At 34.4% G+C, this 23,571-nt stretch overlaps 2 protein-coding genes across 3 annotated transcripts; one reads left to right on the forward strand and one right to left on the reverse strand.

Annotated features, from left to right (window-relative positions):
• On the reverse strand, nucleotides 11,036-15,006 carry LOC18770457 (probable sucrose-phosphatase 2). Of its 2 annotated transcripts, none has more exons than XM_020568683.1 (9): nucleotides 14,809-15,006; nucleotides 14,348-14,436; nucleotides 13,958-14,257; nucleotides 13,727-13,828; nucleotides 13,375-13,569; nucleotides 12,977-13,267; nucleotides 11,858-12,044; nucleotides 11,476-11,522; nucleotides 11,036-11,396 (listed from the first exon to the last, which is right to left on the reverse strand). In XM_020568683.1, exons 1-9 carry the CDS (start codon nucleotides 14,927-14,929, stop codon nucleotides 11,301-11,303), a joined length of 1,428 nt encoding a protein of 475 aa, XP_020424272.1. In that variant the 5' UTR covers nucleotides 14,930-15,006; the 3' UTR covers nucleotides 11,036-11,300. The 2 variants fall into 2 exon arrangements, with proteins under 2 accessions (XP_020424272.1, XP_007203884.1); XM_007203822.2 differs by having other exon boundaries at nucleotides 14,348-14,431; nucleotides 14,809-14,982.
• LOC18770912 (prolycopene isomerase, chloroplastic) lies at nucleotides 16,126-23,552 on the forward strand. The gene is made up of 13 exons (XM_020568125.1): nucleotides 16,126-17,153; nucleotides 18,234-18,440; nucleotides 18,567-18,666; nucleotides 19,084-19,166; nucleotides 19,299-19,355; nucleotides 19,431-19,583; nucleotides 19,691-19,769; nucleotides 19,897-20,045; nucleotides 20,156-20,290; nucleotides 20,421-20,534; nucleotides 22,290-22,400; nucleotides 22,494-22,602; nucleotides 23,100-23,552. Exons 1-13 carry the CDS (start codon nucleotides 16,383-16,385, stop codon nucleotides 23,171-23,173), a joined length of 2,142 nt encoding a protein of 713 aa, XP_020423714.1. The 5' UTR covers nucleotides 16,126-16,382; the 3' UTR covers nucleotides 23,174-23,552.

Consider the following 23,571-nt stretch of genomic DNA (forward strand, 5'->3'; position numbering starts at 1 on the left):
ATAACAAAGAAGCTTTTAACTTCTTTTAAATTACAAAACTGCCATCAATTTCTTAAAACAAGCCCAACCCTAAAACCTCATATAAACCCAAAATACTCAATAGGGTATCAAAGTAATTTAATAATCAAACTTAAATTCAATAGGGCCAGCTGTTATTTTTTGGTTTTTTGGGTTTATTTATAGAAAGTCAATAGTGTATGGTTTATCTATAATATTAGTGCTAAAAATGGGTATATCACTAAATATCTCAAGAGAAAAAGCATGCATGTGTATTATATTAATATTCTTAATTAATTTTTTTATTTATTAATATTTTGGATAAGCTGCTGGGTTGAATATCCAATGGAACATAGCCGACAATATTAACGAGAAATGGAACAACATCATCCACCAACTAATAGGTATCTAATATGTTCATCTCTATGGTGTTCTTTCTCATCAATTGTCACTCTAACAATCGTAACCATCTTGGGACCCGTCTCTTTCTGCGAAATAATTTTCATCATAAGTTGTAACTTTAAAATTATAAATCAACACTAATAAATTAAGACTAGTCACATAATAAACTATGAAATTTACTCATGAATTACAAAACTGTGCTACCTCATCATCATCATTATCACATTTCGCATCCTCGTCCTTTCAAGGAGCCAGATATCACGTTATTCATAAGTTACAAGCACACGTACCTATTCGGTTGCTCATAGCCATTCAATGAGTGGTCTCTCACATCTCTAGAATCACATGGTTCATCTCTTCAATATGTTGAAATTCTAACATGTCTATAGTTTCCACCTAAGAAGCATGGATACAGCGGTTGAGGTATGTATCCAATGTCCGATATGCTAGGGGATACGATACGCAGTGGACACGTATGGATACGCTATGGTTACATATCCGAGTCAACGGATATGGTCAATGACAAACAGATTCGCGTACTTGACATTACAGATACGGGTATCCGATTTTTAGGATACGTTTTAAGAGAGAAAATTAAAATTCGGCACAAATTTGAAGTCTTGAAGAAAACGAATTGTCCTTACCTACCTGTTTTGGGAATCAGATCTTCTTTCCCTTCTTCTATATAAATAACGAAGCCCAGCACAGCACCGTAGTCAGATCTTCTTTTCTTCTTCTTGAATCTTCTGGTGTGGTGGTGGTTATGGTGTTCATGAATTTTCTTCTGGTTTGTCTTCATCGTCGACGTCAGTATGTTCTTCTCTCTTTGTTTTCTGAGCTTCTCTCTCTGTCTTTATTTTTGAATTTTCATCGTCGGTGTGGTTTGTCTTATCTTTTTTTTTTGGTCGAGATCTTATCTTTTGTTTTTGTTTACTCACAGTTTCAATAAACTTTCAACTTTCAAAACAGGTCATTACTAAAGTTTCAAGTTTCAACCCAATAAACTGTATAGTAGTGGTAATTTTGTTGTAAATGCATGAGTTGGTGGATGACCACCATACCTCTTAATATTCCACCGTTGGATTTTATGTAACCTATGCACTAAGTATTTGTAATTAATGCTTGTAACCTATAGGTATATTGTAAATGATGGTATTCAATCCCCTATCTTGTAAGCCTATAAATAGGTGGTTCTACCAAAGATTTAGTAATGAATAAACATGGTGAAGCTTTATCTTTAGCATATCACTTCTCTCTACATTTTCTCCCTCTAGTTTTATAACACGTTATCAGCACGACATTGCTCTTGGTATGTTTTTCTTTCTCTGAATTTTCTTTCTTCTTATATGAGCTAGAGTCATCACATGGTATAGAGTTTCTTTGTACTCACCATCAGACTTCATCATGCTTGTTTAAGAAAAAAATTCTTATTCTTATTACACATGAATATAATGCCATGTTTTTATTTTTATTTGTTTGTTTATTTAATTTTAAGTATGATCTTAATTATTATGATGAGTTTGAATTATACAAAAGATCAGGGGCCCGAAGTTCCGCGATCCTCATCATATAACTAGATTAGGATATAGAGTCCTTTTGATTGAATCAGAACCTGAAGTTCTTTGATTCCAAATAATTGAGGGCGTGAAGTTCCGCGAATTTAAAGAGCACATAAGGACATAAAACTCCTCGATTTTGTATTAATCAAAATCAGAATTCCATGAGGCCTACATATGTCAAGAACTTGAACCAGAAGTTTCGAGTGCATATACATCGATTTGAGTATGAAGTTCAAAGCACAACTATTAATTCAATTTATTTAGATCTACGTATTCGTACCTGAAGTTTCGAATATATATTGATATGAACCTGAAGTTCATAGTTTTTCATGGATCTTAATACTATATATGAACTTGAAGTTCATTACTTATTTGTGCCTATATGAACCTGAATTGGTTGGAAATCCAATTCTTAAACTTGTAGTTTTATCTACATATTGAATTCACATTAATATTGGATTATCTTGGAATTTCATAATCTTTAATTTATTTATTTTATTCCTTGTTTATACCACTTTACTTATTTTATTTTATTTTATTTTATTTATGTTAGGTTATTAATTAATTTCGTTTTACAATGGTAATGTTTTGTATTACCGCTCCAATATTGATAGCCAGAGGCGTCTATTGGAGAAACTTCCTACTTTCTTTTGTGGGTAGGAAGTTTATGATGTTATGAACCAAAAGTTCTTGAGGCCCCAATATTACACAACTATTATAGTTGAAGATTATGATGTCATGAACTAGAAGTTCATTGACCGAATAACTTTTATGTTGTGACATGACTATCTTGGCAATCCATGTCCCACAATGATGCATAAGATTTTTATAAATTTGTAAGGACATCGTTTAAAGACTCAAATTATTGTCTTGTCCAACAATATCATTACAAAGAACGCTCACAAATAAAAGCTGTCATAAGATCATCTCAGTCAAAAATTAACTTTGAGCCATCTTTCCTGAAATAATTCAAGGGGATATTTGTGAGCCTATACAACATCTAATTATGGATCACTTCACCAGTTTTACTGAATGTGCCTACTAAAATGGTCACATATTTGATAACGACTGTGAGTTTATTTTTCTACATTTTGAGACAATTTTCCCGCCGTTAGGGGGAGAAATGACAATTCCTAAAGAACGTCGTGAAATAGTGTTGAATCAATCCGCTTTTGTCTCATCAAGATAATGCATATATAAGTTGTACATATGCTAACATGGATTGATATTCTCGTATCACAATCCATTAACATGGTGACTATATATATAATGCATGCCTGAAGCATGTCAGAAATATAGGTTCTAAAGACTTAACTCCTCAGAAATGGAGATTATTTGAAAAATTCAAGCCCTATAAAAAATAACGCTCTATAGGAGGTTATGATCCACATATTCTAAATAATTCATTGTAAAAGAGATGTTTGTCCCATAAGTGACAACATAAGCCCCTGAAGAGGCATTGGTACCCCAAAGCAATGAGATGATTATAAATTATGCATGTGCATGCACATAAGAATTGTGGGATCACAAATTGATGTACATTTGGTCTATTAGTAGCTACTACAATCATCAAGGGCTATGATTATATTAAATCATGTTTCATGAATGTCGACAAGTTAAGTGATTGGCCAAAAATGGAAATAGGCAATTCCATTTATCACTAAATAAGAAGAGTTGGATATTGAACCTATAACTCAAACACCAAATTACAAATGTTCCAGTATGAAGGTTACGAATTGGTGTTTGTGAAGTGAAATAAGATCACTAATATGACATAAGGTTTCCTGGGAGAGACATGTGGTTTTAGTCTCCAATCTCATCGTAAATGCATCCACATTTCTATAAGTGAGGTTGTTACTTTAACGCAAAACTTATAGTATGTGTTAAATGCATATTTATTAAGACTATATGGTACATGGAAATCCTCAAAGCTCATGAAATATTTGAGATATATCTGATGAAGCAACCTCTTGAAGGATATAAAGTACCACAATATTCTTAATTAAGAGTTAACACTAAGAGTTTGAGTATTTTGAATTCAAATTTGATATTGTTGTAACATATTCTAACTACTAAATTAGTTGTTGATACTCCTAAAGATTTCAATCATTTGAAAAGTGAAAAGCAGGTTGAATAGTGTGATAGATGATCATGTATGAAGACAATGTTGCTTGTATTACTCAAATCAGAGAAGGAGAGATATTAATCAGGGGGAGCATCCCAATTCTACTACATTCAAGGCAGATGCGCGTTGTACTCTTTTTCCCTTCGACTAGTTTTTTGTCCCACTGGGTTTTTCCTAGCAAGGTTTTAACGAGGCAATATAAGCTCATCCAACACCATATCAATGATTCAGAAGAAAGTTTCACTCTTTTTCCCTTCGCTTTGGTTTTGTCCCACTGGGTTTTCCAAGCAAGGTTTTTAATGAGGGAACTATGTCATTGTATGGTGGACATCCAAGGGGGAGTGTTGTAAATGCATGAGTTGGTGGATGACCACCATACCTCTTAATATTCCACCGTTGGATTTTATGTAACCTATGCACTAAGTATTTGTAATTAATGCTTGTAACCTATAGGTATATTGTAAATAATGGTATTCAATCCTCTATCTTGTAAGCCTATAAATAGGTGGTTCTACCAAAGATTTAGTGAGGAATAAACATGGTGAAGCTTTATCTTTAGCATATCACTTCTCTCTACATTTTCTCCCTCTAGTTTTATAACAAATTTAATAATATTACAATTTAATATTTCTAAGCAAATCATTATTAAAGTTTTCAACCCACATGCTTTTGTTTAGAAAAAAAGAAAATAGTTTAGTTTAGTTTAGTTTAGACAATTTAATAATATTATAATTTATTTATTGAATTTTCTTTATGTTCAGGATCATGAGTCATTTGGATAATAATACAAGTGCTAATGTTAATACTATTGAGAATACTGAAATCGAGGTAGATGATCATGCTCCATTATGGAAGTATGTTAAAAGGCTTGACAAGTTAGGAAAAGTAGGAGGAAATACTATGTTTGAATGCAATTATTGTCATAATACTTACAAAGGCTCCTACTATCTAGAGTCAAGTTTCATTTGTTGAAAATCTCAGGCAATGGGATTGCACCTTGCAAAAAGGTTACTAATGAAGTTTTTGCATAAATGAAAAAACTTGTGAGAGAATGTGAACACCGGTTGAAAAGTCCAGATCCAAGACAAGTGGCTTTGCCTAATACTGGTTTTTTACTTTGTTTTTCTGTATCTAATGTTGAGTAAAAGAAGAGAAAGGGAATGAATGGTCCCCTTGATAGAGCTTTTCAAAATAAGGCTAGAGAACAATGTAATGCTAAAGTTGCAAGGATGTTTTATACAGGTGGATTGTCCTTCTATCTTGCAAAGAATCCACATTATCGAAACTTCTATCTTTGTGCTTCTACGCTTCCAAGATATGTTCCACCAGGTTACAATGCACTAAGAATTACTCTTTTGCAAGAAGAGAAGAGTCATATTGAGTGGTATTTACAACCAATCAAGGGTACATGGAGCACTAAATGTGTAAATGTATGTAGTGATGGATGAACAGATTCGTAAAGAAGACCACTTATTAACATTATGACAACTTGTGAGAGCAGACCTATGTTCTTGAAGGGAATTAATTGTGACAGAGAGTACGAGGACAAACATTGTATTGCCAACTTTCTTATCGACTCCATTAAGGAAATTGGTTATCAAAATGTGGTTCAAGTAATCACTGACAATGCGCCGGTTTGTAGAGCTGTTGGATTACTTGTTGAGGGCAGATATCCCAATATCTTTTAGACACCATGTGTGGTTCACAATCTTAATCTTGTGTTGAAGAGCATATGTTCACCAAAACAAAATGATGATTGGTATGATAAATGTAGTTGGATTTTAGACACTACTGTTGATGTTGGGTTCATAAATTTTTTTATTGTGAACCATAATATGAGATTGGCTATGTATAAGGACCACTGCAAATTGAAGATGCTTTCCATTGCTGAAACAAGGTTTGCCTCTACACTTGTGATGATTAGAAGATTTAAGAAAATAAAGGAATGTTTAGAACAAATGGTGATTAGTCCAAATTGGTCTTTATATAAAGAGGATAATGTTGGCAAAGCAAAAGCAATGAAGGAAAAGATATTGGATGAATACTTTTGGGATGAGATTGATTATATACTTTCCTTCACAGCTTTTATATATGATATGATTAGGATGGCTAACACAGATAAACTTTCTCTTTATTTGGTTTATTAGTGGTGGGATACCATGATAGAGAAGGTGAAGGCAGTTATCGATAGGAAAGAGCAAGGATTAAAATATCGGCCGATACACCAATATATTGGTATTTTCAACTGTCGACACTGATATTGGAGGGTAAGGCCATATATTCCCCTGTATTGACGATATATCCTCGATAAGTGTGACATCCTCGATGTTTCCTGATACCCATAACAGAACCCAAAAAAAATTCAGAAGTTTTGAAGGCAATTGAAGCAAATTGAAACCCAAAAATAGCTAATATTTGCTCAGAACCCTATAATTTATTAATATGAAGAATCTATGCACAGTCTACTGCCCTACATACCTCCAATCCATCCGAAGAGAACATGGCGATCAGTTTTGGATCTATGAGCATAGGAACTAGACCTAGTACTAATTCAAATGAATCTTATGATGGCTATGGTTATGTCTTGTCTGATTATAGTGGAACTAGTTATGGAGCTCAAGATGATGAAATAGATTATGGACAGTAGGGAGCTTAAGAGAGAACTATGTGCACTGTGTTCAAACATGGCTTACAAACTGCTTGGGTTACATGACTTGGTATAACTATTGTATGAATCTAGATGGTTGTTCCTCATTGTTTGAACCTCATAGGAGCTCTTCATTTATGTAGATGGACACTTATCTAAATTGTAATCCAATGTTTAAACAAACTGTGGATTTATGCATGGTTTATTCATTCTAATCAACATTTTATTTTCAAACTTTTCATTAACGTGCATTACATACCACTTATATTTCATCATATGTATATCTTATTATTAGTAAATTTTGAGTTTTATTTGTTCAATATATTTGTTGATAATGTACATAACATCTATGAAAGTTTTACACTAAAATTATGTATTACAATGCCTATATCTGTCATTTTTGTTGATTTTTTTCCGATACCTAAAACGATAATGGTATATCCCCCAAAATATCCGTAAATTGGAAGCCCGATATTATTTGCATGGCCGATGTTTTAATCCTTGGGAAAGAGCATGAGCAACTACATGAACAAATAGACTTTTTTGATGTGGTGTATCACATACTTTTCATACTGTGATAATTTTATAAAATAATATCACACTTTACTTTTAGGTTTTACAGTCCATTATGGCTGCAAAAGGATCCTAACCGTGTTGCTCCACACTAAGATGCCAAGATTACAAGGGAAAGAAAAAAGTGTCTTGAGAAATACTTTTCAGATGACCGGGCTTGAAGAGATATCAACGTGGAGTATGCCTCTTTTTCAATATGCTTAGATGACTTTGGAGCTATTGATGCTATGAATGATAGGTTTCACATGGAACCAATGGTGTGGTGGATTGTTCATGGAGCTTCAACACCAACTCTTCAATCCATAGCTTTGAAGCTACTTGGACAACCTTGTTCCTCCTTGTGTTGTGAAAGAAATTGAAGTACATAGAGTTTCATTCACTCTTTAAGAAGAAACAAGTTAACACCCTAAAGAGCTGAAGACTTGGTATTTGTGCATAATAATCTTTGTCTTTTATCAAGGAAGAGCCCAAGCTACAAAGAAGTTGTTACTCAAATGTGAAATTTTGGAGGAGATGTATTTGATAGCTTGGGTGAAAGTGTTGGGATGCTTGAAATTGCTAAGCTTTGTCTAGATGAATCATTATTGGAGGTTGCTTTATTTACCAGGGAAGACATTACAAATATTGTAGTTGATTGAAACTTCTGTTTTTTATTTTTCTAGAGTTTAAATTTGAATTTGGTTGATGAATTTGAATTTTTATGTTAATTAAAATATGTTTTAAATTATATATATTGATATTATTATATTTTTAATATAAATTTTTAATTGCCGTATGTATGACGTATTGTATCCTAGTTTTCGGAGATTTGCCGTATCCCCATGTTGTGTCGTATTGTATCGCCGTATCCGTGCTTCTTAGGTTTCCACATTATGTTCAAAGTTGTTCGATGTCAATCTAACTAGTTCAAGTTTATCCTAGAAAATAATTTTCAACTTATTTTATAATAAAATCAAAAGTTACCATGCTCGGGAATTAATGGAATGACAAGTTGATCACTCACCCATTTATTAATCGTATCTTAACGAGTTGATCTAAATTTGACTCGGATTTTTTCCTGTGCGGTTTTCGTGTCATTTATTAGGTCGTGTCCAGGAGTGGAGCCATTAAGGGACCAGTGTGATCTCGGTCCCCCTGACCTTTTTTTATTATTTATATGCAATATATATATATGGTAAAAAATAATAATTATGTGTATTAATATATTTTATAATACCATTAATATTTCAACAGTCTCATTTTCATGTCTACTTATTTTCTTAAATTTACTGTATCTATTATTATTATAATATTTTTGGTAACACAAATCCTTAAAATCAAAGACTTTTCCACCTATTTCTCCATTGTTTCGGTGGACACAACAAATTTCCCCTTTGCTCCTACAACCATGTTTGTGACTTTTATTTATTTTCTTATTCTCCATATAATATATTATCAAGTTTCAATTGAGTTAACTCACTTAATTAAGGTTTGTTAAAATTTCTCTTACTTTTTTTAATTGTTTTCTCTTCACCTATGGTTTGTTTGGGTTTGTGAAATTTTGATTATTCTCTCCATTGTTTTTAATGAGCCTTCCAAAAAAATTATGTGTAGATTCCCAAATGAAACAAAGTTGTAAAAATTGTCGATATATTTAATATACATTATGTTTTTTTGTCCTCTTAATCATGTATTGTGAGTACGAATATGTTTATAGATATTTTGTGAAAGGCTCCTCACAAATAAAATCATGACTTCGCCATGGTTTGTTTGGGTTTGTGAAATTTTGATTTATTCTCTCCATTGAGTTTAATGAGTCTTCCAAAAAAATTATATATAGATTACCAAATGAAACGAAGTTGTATATTGTTGATATATGTAATAGACATTATGTGTTTTTGGTCCTGTTGATCATGTATTGTGAGCTCGAATCTTTTATTATATATTTTGTGAGAGGCTCCCCACAAATAAAATCATGACTTCACCATTAATCGTGTCGAAAATTGTCACCCTACTTGTAAGACCAACTCCAACCCAAGGGTGTGAAACCCAATTGCCGCTGCAATGAAAGGCAAATTCCAAGTTCATTTGTGTATTCATAGCTTGTCTTAAATGAACGGGTTTTCACACAGTTTTATTGGCTATCCATTCCTTGTACGTGGTGATATGCCTCTCAGAGAAATTGTTGATTTTATTCAGTTTACTATTGGGGGGCCTCACTTCCCATAAATTTTCCCAACCAACTCCTCCACCATTTCCAATTTTCCACCCCAACCTCATCCTTAAAAGCCAACTCTTGTTCCATTTTTGTTGTTTCTATGGCCGTATGTACTAATAGAACGGTGTTACCTGATGATATGTGGTCAAGTTTGCCTAATATGCTTTGGTTTTACAACATGATTTAATTTGGTTTTGCCCCTTATGTTGTGTTTTGATGGAAAATGACAATGGAAGCATGGGCAACTGAAATATTTTGCTTCTTAAACTCTTTCCTGCGGATTGATTGCTTAAGAAATTGCTATAACTTATGACTTCCATGTTTGTTTTTATGAATTATTTACATTTGTCCATGAAAGTGATGTGGTATTATTTTTCCAAAACAAAAAGTAATGTGGTATTGAATCATGACTTCTAAATACTTTGTTATAAAAATAGAAAAAGGCGTTTAAAGAATTTTAAATAAATGATTTGAATTTGACACCAAGACAATTCAACGAAATAATCATCTGCAACGAATTATTTGAAATTCATTTATTTTCTTTCATATTCAAAATAAACATATGCAACGATGTAATTATTTCATAGTATCCATGGATGTTCTAGTTGATCCAATCTAATAAACTTGAGTGACGGATCCATTCAAATATGTAAAACTGGTTTGGGGAGTGCTAACAACCTTCTCTCTAACCTTCTCCTTTGAACTTTCTCTCTTCTTCTCATGACAAGTGTCACTTTCCTTACACTTAAAACAATGTCATTAATGCATAACACAAACTAATTTTTGTTTTCCAAGTTTACCCTTATTAAATGTATTAACTTATTTTAATAACAAGCTAATTTTTTTACAACTTCCTTATCACCCTGTTAAAAAATTAAATAAGAAAATAAAAACTGAAGTTTTTAAAATTTTTTTTTTCCAAAGAAAATGTGTGTTTTGTTAAAAACAAAATAAAGATGATAACAATGTCATGTAACAAATTTTATTTTTTTTATATTCTAAAAAATGAAGTTTTTCTTTTTTTTTTTTCTTATTTAATTTTTAACAATGTGCTAAAGAAGTTGTAACAAAATTTGAATAAATTGAAGGAAATATAAAAGCCAATTCATTTTAAAAGAGTAAACTTGGAAAACAAAAACTAACTTGTGTGATGCATTAATGACATTGTTTTAAGTGTAAGGAAAATTACACTTGTCATGAGGAGAAGGGAGAAGGTCAAAAAAAGAAGGTTAGAGAGAAGGTTGCTAGCATGTCTCAAACTGGTTTTAATCTCCTTTAGCCTTAGCCTTAGCCTTCTCCCCCTCTCATGTGAGGGTTTAGGGTTTAGTTTCAATTGCACATGGCTAGGAGTGCCAAAATCTCCACATTTTAAGAAAATATGAGCCATGATCCATGACAATATGCAAATTTTATGCAGAAGACAGAATTTTCATAATTAAAGGTGAGGATTAATTTGACATTCTTCTCTTTTTCTTTTTTTTCTTTTTTTTTGTCAAAGTTAGGAAGGGGAGGAGGGAACACACACGGGTACCATGAGGACTTGAACTCAGGATCACTTCACATCATTCTCATTCGTCTGTCAGCTAAAAAGTTTATGACAAAGGAAGCCATGAGATCATGAATATCAGCCTTACCATTATTTTTTTTACGGAATTAATCACCTAGTAAGCCATCTCCATGTAGCTGATGATTACACATGAATTATGAAAACTCGAAATTAAGCATGCACAATCATCTGACAATTATTTTGGACATTTCAGGGCACTATAGACCTTTGAAATGAAGCAGTAGTAGTCACATTTAGAAGTGCCAAGTTGTATCATCTTTTCCTTCATATCCTTTGTACCACGTCTGATGCACTCGAATCCAAGTGAAACCATCTGAAACATCAGAACCCTGAAACCGAATAATATGATCTTAGAAAATGTTAAAGCGCAACTGTTGGACACTAACCAATTACAATCTCCTATCTCACCTTTGAACTTATAACAGCAGTTGTCTTTGTTGCATGACGCTCCTCACCTACAATGATGATTAGAGTCAAAAGAGAAGCAGAAATTTGCAAGTATATGGAGTTAAGCTAGCTGTTCATGATACGTCTAAATATATACAACGTTCTACTACAATGTCTATGGTCATCAAGTCAAATAATTATGATTACGATGTTAGTCCAGAAAAAAAGATGCAATGTTCTCTCTGCTGAAGTTTTCAAATGCAGGATATGAATAAGTTATAGCATGCAGCTTATTCCAGGGAGCTGTCTCTCATAGATATTGATTTTCTTAAATACAGCATGAAAAAGTATAAACATGTTGGATTACACAGAGAGAGAGAGAGAGAGAGAGAGAGAGTCCAACCAGATAATTCCCACTTATCGAACTTCACTAGCCATGTATCTGAACCAACTTGTGTAGCTAACACCCCATCTACCCAAACCCGAAATTGTTTTCCCTGTTTGTCTCCATAGCTGCTTCTCAGACCATTTATGCACTCTGGAAGAGATTGCTCAACTCCAGAAGGATGGACAAATGTACCAGATGGACACTGACCCAAAGAAAACATAACTAAAGGTTAGTTACTGATGAGATGAACACAATTAAGGTGATTCAGATGCAAAAGGGGACCCCATGATGTGAAATAAAAGTACAAGATATCCAAGGTCTGTTTAATTCTACAAAAGTACACAGAAAGAAGTTAACTCAATCAAAGGATTTAATCCAGAATTTAACAATAATGTTTTGACAGCCATTTTTAGTCAATAGGAACCAAATGTATTACCCTGTCACTAAACAATTTCACAGGTTCTTTAGTAACTTCAGGGAATGATTTCGCTTTGTAAAGATGTTATAGAGTGGACACTGCAATACACATTCAAGTAAATTGAGCAAGTTCACACTGACATGCAGATAAAACACTATATGCATTGTCCAAACATACGACTATTAATTTCATTTTTTTCAGTTCACAATCTTCATGTATGTTGGCGTCTTACAAAACAAGCTACCACATGTCAATAGTTATAATCATGTCGCATGCATGCTCAATAGATCCTAAAAACTTCATATCGTACAAACTCAACTCCCTTGCTATATCCGATCACAGTAAGACTAAGTTTTATTTGTATAGAAAATGAGTGTTACAATCTGGGCGGGAGTCGTAGATTTATTATGTAGTCGGAAAAAGTAACTGAAAACAGAGGGAAAATAGATATGACTTCTAAGTTGATGCCTTCTATGCCATCTACAAAATGAGAAGTGACTACTTTTTCCTTCCCGCCTAAAAATTTACTAGAGAAACCACCCCACAAGTTATGTAATTGCATTAACTACAAATTACCAGAAACAAATTTAGACGTATTTCCAAAAGATGTTGAAATCTGACATGGAAAGGATAATAGTTCTTCTGACAGTGTAACACTATACAAGTGTAATATCATAAACCTCAGTATTCAGAAGAAAGGAAGATAATAAACATACACAATCGGCTTTCAGACTTGCCAAATAGACCGCTGAATTCTCAACTTCTGCACGTCTCCATTTCTCATAGAATAAGAAAAATTTCACTACTTCGTGACCAGGATTCGGATTTTCCAGCTTATAGTCAGAAAAATCAGCAATATCTCTGGGGGGCAAATTTGGACCTAGTTTAAAGTGCCCAATGGCTTGTATGATTCCAGCAGCACATCTCTCTGTTGCATGAATAATCCTTGTGTTACCCTTAGCATTTTCAGCATGCCAATGCAACAATTCTTCTTGGGCATTGCTAACCTGCATGATCAGCAATAACAAAAACAATGCCAATTAAGGAGGAAAACCTCATTTCACATTGAGAAAATAGGGTTTAGATATGAAGAGAAACAAGGTGAAATACAAACCATGACACCATATACTTCTGGAATGCTAAAAAGCTCAGCATCATTTCCAGAGTCACCACAAACAAGAGTGTTGACAGGTGGACTTCCCTCAGTCTTAAATTTCTTAAGCAGATATGCAAGAGCTTGTCCTTTGCCAGCACCTTGTGGTAATATATCCAAATCCATTCCTCCACTATAGATTATCTTAACATCCAACTGACCAAAGATGAAGCAAAAACTTAAGTTCAATATCAAAAACAACAATACCCTATGATATTCTGAAAGCAATGACTTTTCTTTAGGCAAAGTTTACACAATTCTCAACGCAGTCTGCAGTATATATGAAAACCGCTGTCTAAGAGTTATATCTTACCCCACGCTTTTCATAAACCTCTGAAAGAGCCTTTGTTACTGCCTGAGCCTTGTCTTTCTCAACATAAAAGCTAACCTTGTGTGGCCGTTGCTCTGTTTCTGCCTGCAGTCCTCATAAAGTTCAAGACTTGAGAAATTTCAAAAACTAGTTTCTTTATTTACATGTCACTTGAGTTTATTTGCATCACACAACCAGAGACACTAATCAATTGCCATAGCCTATAAAATGTACCTGAAGTTTAAGTTCAGAAAATTTGCTGGCTTCCTCTTTGACTACGTTCCTATCCCATTTTTTATTCAGAACCTCAACCCAGCCATTATCAGGAACCATTGAGTTACCATATGTTATCTCAGTTCCCACAGACATTATTGTTATATCTGGAGTTAACATGGGTTTCTCTTTCCTCAATTCTTTGTAAAGTGTTGGTGACCTACCAGTTGAAAAAACTAGCAGAGAATCGTGACGGTAATTCGCTTCCCACAACGAGTTGAATCTGAGCAGAGAAAGGTTCTCAGTGTCATGATGATCAACCTGCAACAAAAGCATTTCTACACTAAAATCACTGCAGAAATGGAATGAATGAAATGACACCCCAATGACATAATCAGTAAGAGAACCTACCATTGTGTGATCAAGATCTGAAACTATCATTAGACGGGCAGGAGCTTTTAGCCGATCCATGATTATCCTAATTCCAACGCAAACCTGCACTGAATTTATAAATATTCAAATAAAAAATGCAAACATCTGTAAAAACACCTGTGATAACAATTTTCTATTAAGATGATCCTGAATCAAATCCAAAATTTTTAATTAAAACGAAAAAAGTACGGATTTTGCATTAAATTCTTTAGCCAACATATATGAAGAAAGTCAAAAAAATTTAATTGGGAAAGTTCAATCTGAGTCTTTACGCATTTTGAGGTCTCATGTATCCCAGAAAAAAAAAACTCAAATTTCCGAGCTTGATTTCAGTTGCTAGGCTATTTTCCCAGCAACCAAACAGTTACACAGAAATTGAAGCTAAACATAATGAATCAACAACGATGCGATAAACAATTAACAGGAATTTCAGAAATGACCTGGAAACTTGAGAGCGAAACTTGGATTTGAAGTGATTGGAAAATGAAGGTTGAGATTAGGTTTCTGAGGAATTGGAGGAACGAGAGAGAGTGATGAAGTGAGTGATTGGAAGGTATACATAAAACGAGCGAAGCGATAATGGGAAGCGAATTGGATCCAAATTCGTTGGCGCTTCTTTTGTGGGCTGTGAGACAACAAAACAGAGGTTATGGATTTGGGAGCGCTATGGACACGTGTCAGCTTACGGGGTAGGGTGGACATGTGATGTGTGTGTGGGGTCCATTTTGGACGGTGGTGATGGGGTTGGTTAAGACGTGGACGGCCGTGATGGCCGAGGGTGGGGAGAGCCCGGAGGTTACCCGACTGTGGGACCCGCTATGACATGAAGGTTTCCCGTTGATTCGGTAGGCCTGCGCGCATACACGCGAAGAAAGGAACCCCAAAAAGGCCAAAATAGAATTAGTTCCTTTGTTTCTTCTTATATTATTTGAAGGGTTTGCAATTGATGAAGTAAATAATTTTAGGATAGAAAGTAGCATATTCTTATAATATTCCAACCCATATACTCTCTTCTATTTTTTAAAAAGAGTTTCTCATGCAATGTAACAGGTTGCTAGGGTACATAATCTTCTTTCAATTTGTAGGAGGGTTTGAAAGACATTTTTAGCTCAAATAGTCTAAAAACGTTAATTTTGTTATGAGGTTTCAAGTTCGGCTTTTCTTCTTTCAACATTACTTGTCTAAGTAGATACATAGCGAATCAGCCTTAGATTTTTATTAGGCTTGGCTACATATGTGTTTGTTAGGGCATATTTGATAGGTCATTTATTGGAGAGTGATTCAAGCCTTTGTGTACTCTCGGCACCGTTTTTGTTTGTATTTTTTGACTTAAATTGTTTTACTTTTTACTTAATTTTAAAAATAATTAAAAGTTTGAAAGTGTTTTTAAGGCCCAAACACATATAAAGAGGCCCCATGCAGTTATAACATAAGAAGAGCCCAACTTAAGATCCAACAATTCATTAACCCACATGTCAGAATTTAAATACCAAAATGCCAAATTAATTCGTTAATTAAATCAAATGAAAAGAGTTTAACAAAATTTTAACCAAATTTAGTTGGTTTTTTGTTTTCGATCTTGAGTGTGCTAAACAATGATATTATAAGATGAAATTGTATTTTTGTAATTATTATAAATGTAATGATAAATGTGAGTATTTAATTATTGTAATGATTTGATATAAAAAATTGGTTAAAACAAGTACTAATTTTTTATTTTTTTTTTAACTTTAAAAATAGAGCCTTGGAATTATTTGTTGGTGTGTTCTTAAAGAAATAGTGACTCACCCACCAAATTCCAAATTTCTAACGGCCAAGTTCCAACAAAACGCAAAATAAACTCGACCCACCCACGTCTTAACCAAAAAACAAAACCTCTTGTCCCATCTTCTTGTGGAATCCTGAAGTGGAATCATAACTTACAATTGAATTAACAAAACCAGAAGAAAAAAAAAGTTATAGCAGTAGCTCCATCACGTTCTCTCCCACCAAAGCTTTTGCTACCAAATCAAAAATGTCCTTGCCCCACTCACTTTCCATGCCTGAGCTTGGATTTACTTCTTCCCCTGCTTCCATGCACATTTCTCAGCTCACCAGTCACCACCACTGCAGCACCCAATTGGGTACTTTAAGACCCAGAATTCAAGAAAACAGGTTTCAGCTTATTCTTAGCCAGCATGGCTCTCAGGGCAATGGTCATAACCTCTGTGAATTGAAATTCGGGTCTCAGAATTCTCAGCTCCTTGGTTATGTATATAGTGTGCAGTTGGGTACAATCAGACCCAGAAGCCAAAAACATAGAAAACTCTCTTTTGGGCATGGTAGAACCTCATTTCTCAATGATTACAAGCTCAGTGAATTGAATTTAGGGTTTTATGACACCAGAGAGCCGGACACTCTGAGACCCAAAGTTCCCAAAAGAAAATTGATTCAAGGGTGTCATTTGGGAGGTTCAAATTCCAGTAAATGCAGACATGGTAGTGTGCAATTAGGGTTGTCTGAGGTGAATTTCAGGAATTTGAACTTTGTGGTGAGGTCAAGTTCATCATTGAGCGTAGATAAAGTGGTGGAGAGAGAGGGAGGTGGTGGTAAGAGCTACTATGATGCCATTGTTATAGGGTCAGGAATTGGAGGGTTGGTTGCAGCTACCCAGTTGGCTGTGAAGGGTGCCAGGGTTTTAGTGTTAGAGAAGTACGTGATTCCTGGTGGGAGCTCTGGGTATTATCAGAGAGATGGTTATACTTTTGATGTTGGATCTTCTGTGATGTTCGGTTTCAGCGATAAGGTAAGTTTTAGTGTAAAGTTTTGATTTTTCTTTACGTACACTGCGCTTTAGTTGTTAGCTATATGAGTTGAGTTGAAAATGGTTGAATAGAACTTGATTATTCCACAAGTTAAGACTAGTCTATTAAAGCTGAAATGCTTAGCTCTGCTAATAATTAAGGGCACCTTTGATAACCATTCGTTTTTAGGTTTTAGTTTTCTTTTCTTTTTTGTTAGAGATAGAGATAGAGATAGAGGGGAAATGCATGGGAGGAATGAGATATGAAGAAGGGTGGAGGAAGGATAATGGGAGGGATGTGGAATGGTACTCAAAATGAAAAATAAAAACCAAAAACTGAAGCAAATTTATGAAAGTTTTATGACTGTAGAGTATGCACTGTTATTATAGGTGGCTCTTTCTTGAGTTATTGAAAGTTATTTTTCACTATGATTTTGACTTTCTGTTATAGTTGTTTAATGTCTGTGGTGGAAGTTTGAATCATGAAGAGCATTGTATCCTACAAATATGATGTTGAGATTGGTGATCCGGAGTGTAATAAACTCATGGAAACTCATTGGAGGTTGGAAGTTTGAATCATAAGGAGCATTGTATCCTGATAGAAACTTGTAAGCATGAGAATGTAATAGCAGACATTCTTCGTTGCACTATTTCACATAGACATGCTACAGTTACTAAACAAGTGACATATAAAGCTTGAGGATCATCGACTCTGGGGGGAAAAGGAGAGATTTGTCCAAGGGCAGAGGCATGTCTGAATGGGGGAAGTAGTCAATCGTCTGAGACCATTTAAATTTACAGCAAGTTCAGTGTGCAAATATGTAAAATCTCATGCATTTTGTATATTTTGATATAATTTGAGATTTTTCCTTTTTGGTAATGACATTGGGTTCTAATTTTCTAATTCATGATTTATATCTTGTTGGTGTTTTGTATTGTATAAAGAACTCTTTTTTGCTTTAAAGTGCCGAATATGTCATGTTTCAGTGCAGCCTGCATTTTTTCAGTCTTGATATTTTCACATAAAATGTGTACACTGAATTGGTAATCTTCGTTGACTCTTTACTGCACAAATATGGGCAGGGCAATCTAAATTTGATAACCCAAGCATTGGCAGCAGTGGGTTGTGAGATGCAGGTGATACCTGATCCGACTACTGTCCATTATCATCTCCCCAATAATCTTTCTGTCCTAGTTCACAGAGAATACAGTGAATTTATCGCAGAACTTACTGGTAAATTTCCCCATGAAAAGGAAGGGATTCTCAAATTCTATGGTGAATGTTGGAAGGTCTGTTCTTTTTCATTTTTTCTTTAATTCATCTTTTCTTTTGCAAGTTTACTGGGAGTTCCTTCGGGGTTTTGCCAGTACTTGTAATTCAAAACTTACATTAATAGATTGTGTACAAATGGATAGATTTTCAATGCCTTGAACTCATTGGAACTGAAGTCACTTGAGGAGCCAATCTACCTTTTTGGACAGTTCTTTCAGAAGCCTCTTGAATGCTTGACACTTGGTAAGCATTAGTATTTCTGTTTTTTTTTTTAATTGCAATGAATCTTTGATGTCCGTAGGATTAAATCATTGGTTAAAATAGTTGAAACAGGGAAAAGATGCATCCCTAATTACAATGCTTTTTCTCAACGAAATGGGATGTAGAACAATTGATTGCAGCACTGTTGTCATTGATACAGTTGACAATATTGACACCTTCAAAATTTTGAGATATCAGTCCCCAATAGAATCTGGTGCAGTTACTTTAATAGATAACAAAAAATGATAATGTTAGTCTTCTTGGATATCTTTATTTTATTCGTATCAATAGTCTTTTTGAATTAGGATTATTCGCGGTGAGGATTAATGCACTTTTGGTCCCGGTCATAATATGTTATCTGTGTTCCCAAATGCTTACATGATGTGTTATCTATTGCAGCCTACTATTTGCCTCAAAATGCTGGGGACATAGCTCGTAAATACATTCAGGATCCCCAGCTGTTGTCTTTCATAGATGCAGAGGTGGGGTGAAGTTGTTTCATCCTTTTGAAGTTCTTGTTTATGATTTTCTATATTTATTCCTTCGCAACTTTGTTGGTCCACAAATGGTCTTCCCCTCCATCTCATAAAGATATTTTACGTTTATATCTACAGTGTTTTATTGTGAGTACAGTCAAGGCTTTGCAGACACCAATGATCAATGCAAGCATGGTAAGCTTTTCAAATAGTTTTTTGGGCCCTATCTTGTGTATTTTTCTCTTGTTTCCTCATTCATGTTTTCAACAGGTTATGTGTGACAGGCATTATGGTGGGATTAACTACCCTGTTGGTGGCGTTGGCGGAATTGCAAAGTCCTTAGCAAAAGGTCTAGTAGACCAGGGCAGTGAGATACTTTACAAGGCCAATGTTACTAGCATCATAGTTGATCAGGGCAGAGCTGTGAGTTCAAATTTAATCTTGGATATGTGATGCAAAGATATCTACTCTTTGTCTTGCTGTAGTCATTGTATTTGTCAAAAGATGATTTTATTTTAGTCTGCATGTAGGTTGGAGTAAGGCTTTCAGACAGGAGGGAATTCTTTGCCAAAACCATAATATCAAATGCTACTAGATGGAATACCTTTGGTTAGTGTGGCCAGGAGTTCGAGAATTTATTGGACTTACTTTGGGATGTCATTATTTGCTGCTGATTGTTATGCTGTTATATTTACTTCTTTCAATCGAAATCTAATTACCTTCAACTTTATTTTAGGAACACTGCTAAAAGGAGACGATGTTCCAAAAGAAGAGGAAAATTTTCAGAAAGTTTATGTTAAGGCCCCATCTTTTCTTTCCATTCACATGGGGGTGAAAGCTGAAGTTCTGCCACCAGATACAGATTGCCACCATTTTGTGCTTGAGGTGCTTTGTTTTTCTTTTCAGTACCATCATTTGCTTGGAAACTTTTTGGGGCGTTGAAATAGGAATATTCTCACTCATCTGTTCGTCATTGTCTTCCATCTTGTTTTCAGGATGATTGGACAAGGTTAGAAGAGCCTTATGGAAGTATCTTTTTAAGCATTCCAACTGTCCTTGACCCATCATTGGCTCCAGAAGGACGCCACATACTTCACATCTTTACAACCTCTTCCATAGAGGACTGGGAGGTAACTATCTGTTATCAAAGTTAAAATGAATAGTTGACATTGATTCTTCCCCCCCAACTCTCTTCCCTAACCCCTCCTAGTACATATCTATGAAATTTGAATAACTAATGAGGTGGCGGTTTCTATATAGGGACTCTCTCGAAAGGACTATGAAGCAAAGAAAGAGATTGTAGCAGATGAAATCATTGGCAGATTAGAGGATAAACTATTTCCAGGGCTAAAATCATCCATCGTTTTTAAGGAGGTAATACCGTACCCTCTCACTACTAATCTATACTGAAGCATTTGAGATATATGAAATAGTGTTAAGATTGCGAATCTTGTGACATAGAAAGGAGAGAAACGGAGAGAGAAAGATGAGATGAAATTAGGAAAAGTTTGTGAATATTGTACAAAATATAAATAATAACAAAAGCTTATGATTCCATTCTCTCTTAAGTTGGTGAAAACAGATTACACCCCTTGTTGTGGGAGGCAGCAAACCATCATAAATCTTATTTTCACAACCTATGAACAAAAAAATTTAAATAATGGAAATGGATTCAATTGTTATTGAGGTTTTGACGAGTTAAAATTCCTTTGTGAGAGTGATGGTATCTTAACAAATGTCCCTCTGGAGGCATTTGCTTTTTAGGCTCGCTGCTCTCTCTATGAGCTTAATGAAGCTGATTTTGCCCCCTTCTATGGGTGAATACTTTGGTATTCCACAAATTTTAGTTTACAGTATTTGATATGTCCATTAAGGGCTCGTTTGGTACACAGGACTTTCTTGGCATGGACTATGCTTAGGGACTGGCTTGGCTTGGTCTAAGTTGGATAACACTTATCCTACGTTTGGTGTATGCTTGGACTAGGACTAGAATTTTTTTATTTTTTCAAAAATATCTATATATATGTATATATGTATTTTATAATATAAAAAATATATATGTATATATACATGGGTATAATATATATACTTATATATATATATATTACATATATTCATGTATGCTATTATTATAATATTAATTTGTATGTGTATATGGGTATATTATAATAATAATATACGTGTATATATCTATATGTATTTATATATTATATATGTATATATGTGTTTATATATATATACGTGTATATATGTACATTAATATATAATATAATATATATTACATATATACATGTATACATGTATGCTATTATTATAATATTAATATGTATGTGTATATGAGTATATTATAATAATAATATATGTGTATATATCTATATGTATTTATATATATACAGTCCCCTTCTATTGAGGGATCCTTCAAATAATTTTATTTGATGGACGCCCTTTAGGGTACCCTACCATTTTTTTCCCAATGATCCAAACCATCTATTTTTTAGGTCTTCATTCATAGATCATCCTTACAAAAAATTAGACAAATCGGAAACCGTTTCGACATCCAATTGTGTCTTACAAAATCAATGAACACGGTGCTTCAAGAAAATACTAAAATTTCAACAACTCAATTGAGTGGTCAAATGATATCTGATTCAAGTGATTTTTTGTAGAGATGATCTTTGAATGAATATCTACAAAATAGACGGTTTGGATTAGTGAAATACAATCCGGAGTGGGGCCTACAAGGGGTGTCCCTCAAATAAGCTTATTTGAGGGATCCCTCAATGGAAGCTCTCTGTATATATATATATATTATATGTATATATGTGTTTATATATATATACATGTATATGTGTATGTAATAATAATAATAATAATAGTAATATATGTTATTAGTATTACAATATAATATATGCATCTTGTACATTGGTGAACATAGGACTAGCTAATCCTCCCTTTCTACATGGGCTTAGTAGTCCCCTCCTAATGAGGTGTTTTTGGTGGGCCCGGTATTAGCAATCCCATCTAAAACTAGAATTAAATGAAACAAACATGGTACTAAATTTAGTCCAAGCCAGTCCAAGCCAAGACTGTGTACCAAACGACCCCTAAAAGTTTCTCCAATCATGGCAGGTGGGAACACCAAAGACACACAGGCGGTACCTGGCTCGTGACAAGGGTACTTATGGACCAATACCACGTAGAACTCCTAAGGGCTTATTGGGAATGCCATTCAATACAACAGTAAGTTCAATTATAATATCAAATGGATGTTTCAATATTTATCGACTTTAAGCATACTGAACAAGGGGAGCTATGCAATGATGAATAATGCAGGCCATAGAGGGTCTTTACTGTGTTGGTGATAGCTGCTTTCCGGGACAAGGAGTTATAGCTGTATCCTTCTCAGGAGTAATGTGTGCTCATCGAGTAGCTGCTGATATAGGTATTCTAGAGGCTTAATTCAATGTGAAATCATAGGGGTTGGCTATTTAGACCCCTTATTTGCTAGTTTAAATTTTTATAAGTTTACCCTTGAAGAGAAAATTAAAATAATTCCCTCTCCCCTTCCCTCCCCTTTCCTCACCACCTCACCCTTTCCCTCTCCTTCCCTTCAAGCATGGAACAAAGTTGCGCCATGGGCAGCTCCTCTTTCTGAACCATGAGGCATCATGGCACCTCCTCCTCTCTAGTTAAAGGCTGCCAAGTTTGGTCCTAATAGGCAGTTTTTAATTTTCAGTAAAGAAAATGAAAGAGTAAATAAATAAAATAAAATAAATAAAAGATGTGGAATAAAAATATTGATAAAGGATAATGGGATTGAAGAGCTAATAAAGGGTGTTCAAATAGAGCCATCCATAACTGACCTTAATGTTGAGAACTCTTTAGAGCTTTTTTGTTGACTTATTTATTTCTTTTCCTTATTTTTTATTTCTTTCACAGGGCTTGAGAAGAAGTCCCCGGTATTGGATGCTGCCCTCCTTCGACTTCTTGGATGGTTAAGGACATTAGCATGAGATTTCATACAGGAAAATATGAAATGCAACTGGACAATTTGGCTGGAGAAGCATTATCTTCCTAATTACATAGCACAGTAGCAGTGATAGACAGCAGGTTGGAGTATGGTGATAGACGCCGAGTAGGTACTTACGGCTCTAGCCATTTTATCAAATTTGGCTCAGTTGAATTGCCTTCTGTAGTTTTTATTTCATAGGATAAAGTTTATACATGAGCTCTAGAGAAATGTACAGTGGTCTCCATGCTGTATAAAGTACAACCTCTTCCTGCTAAGTCTGTTAGTTGATTGTTTTATTTTCTTTCTCAAGAAATGCATGTATAAGTGGCAACTCCATAAACTGATTTTCATTAAATCAATTTATAGAAATTTTGCCTTCATTTTGGACCCTTGCCATCT

Source organism: Prunus persica, chromosome G7, assembly GCF_000346465.2.
Source record: "Prunus persica cultivar Lovell chromosome G7, Prunus_persica_NCBIv2, whole genome shotgun sequence".
NCBI lineage: Eukaryota > Viridiplantae > Streptophyta > Magnoliopsida > Rosales > Rosaceae > Prunus > Prunus persica.

Excerpts from the sequence above, each read along its gene's own strand:
- LOC18770457 (XM_020568683.1), bottom strand. The coding sequence starts at position 14,929 with ATGTATACCTTCCAATCACTCACTTCATCACTCTCTCTCGTTCCTCCA. Across the intron at positions 14,258-14,347 it reads CAGATCTTGATCACACAATG|GTTGATCATCATGACACTGA; the intron begins GTAGGTTCTCTT and ends CTTTTGTTGCAG. Across the intron at positions 13,829-13,957 it reads TTTCTGAACTTAAACTTCAG|GCAGAAACAGAGCAACGGCC; the intron begins GTACATTTTATA and ends TGAGGACTGCAG.
- LOC18770912 (XM_020568125.1), top strand. The coding sequence starts at position 16,383 with ATGTCCTTGCCCCACTCACTTTCCATGCCTGAGCTTGGATTTACTTCT. Across the intron at positions 17,154-18,233 it reads TGTTCGGTTTCAGCGATAAG|GGCAATCTAAATTTGATAAC; the intron begins GTAAGTTTTAGT and ends AAATATGGGCAG. Across the intron at positions 20,535-22,289 it reads CATCCATCGTTTTTAAGGAG|GTGGGAACACCAAAGACACA; the intron begins GTAATACCGTAC and ends CAATCATGGCAG.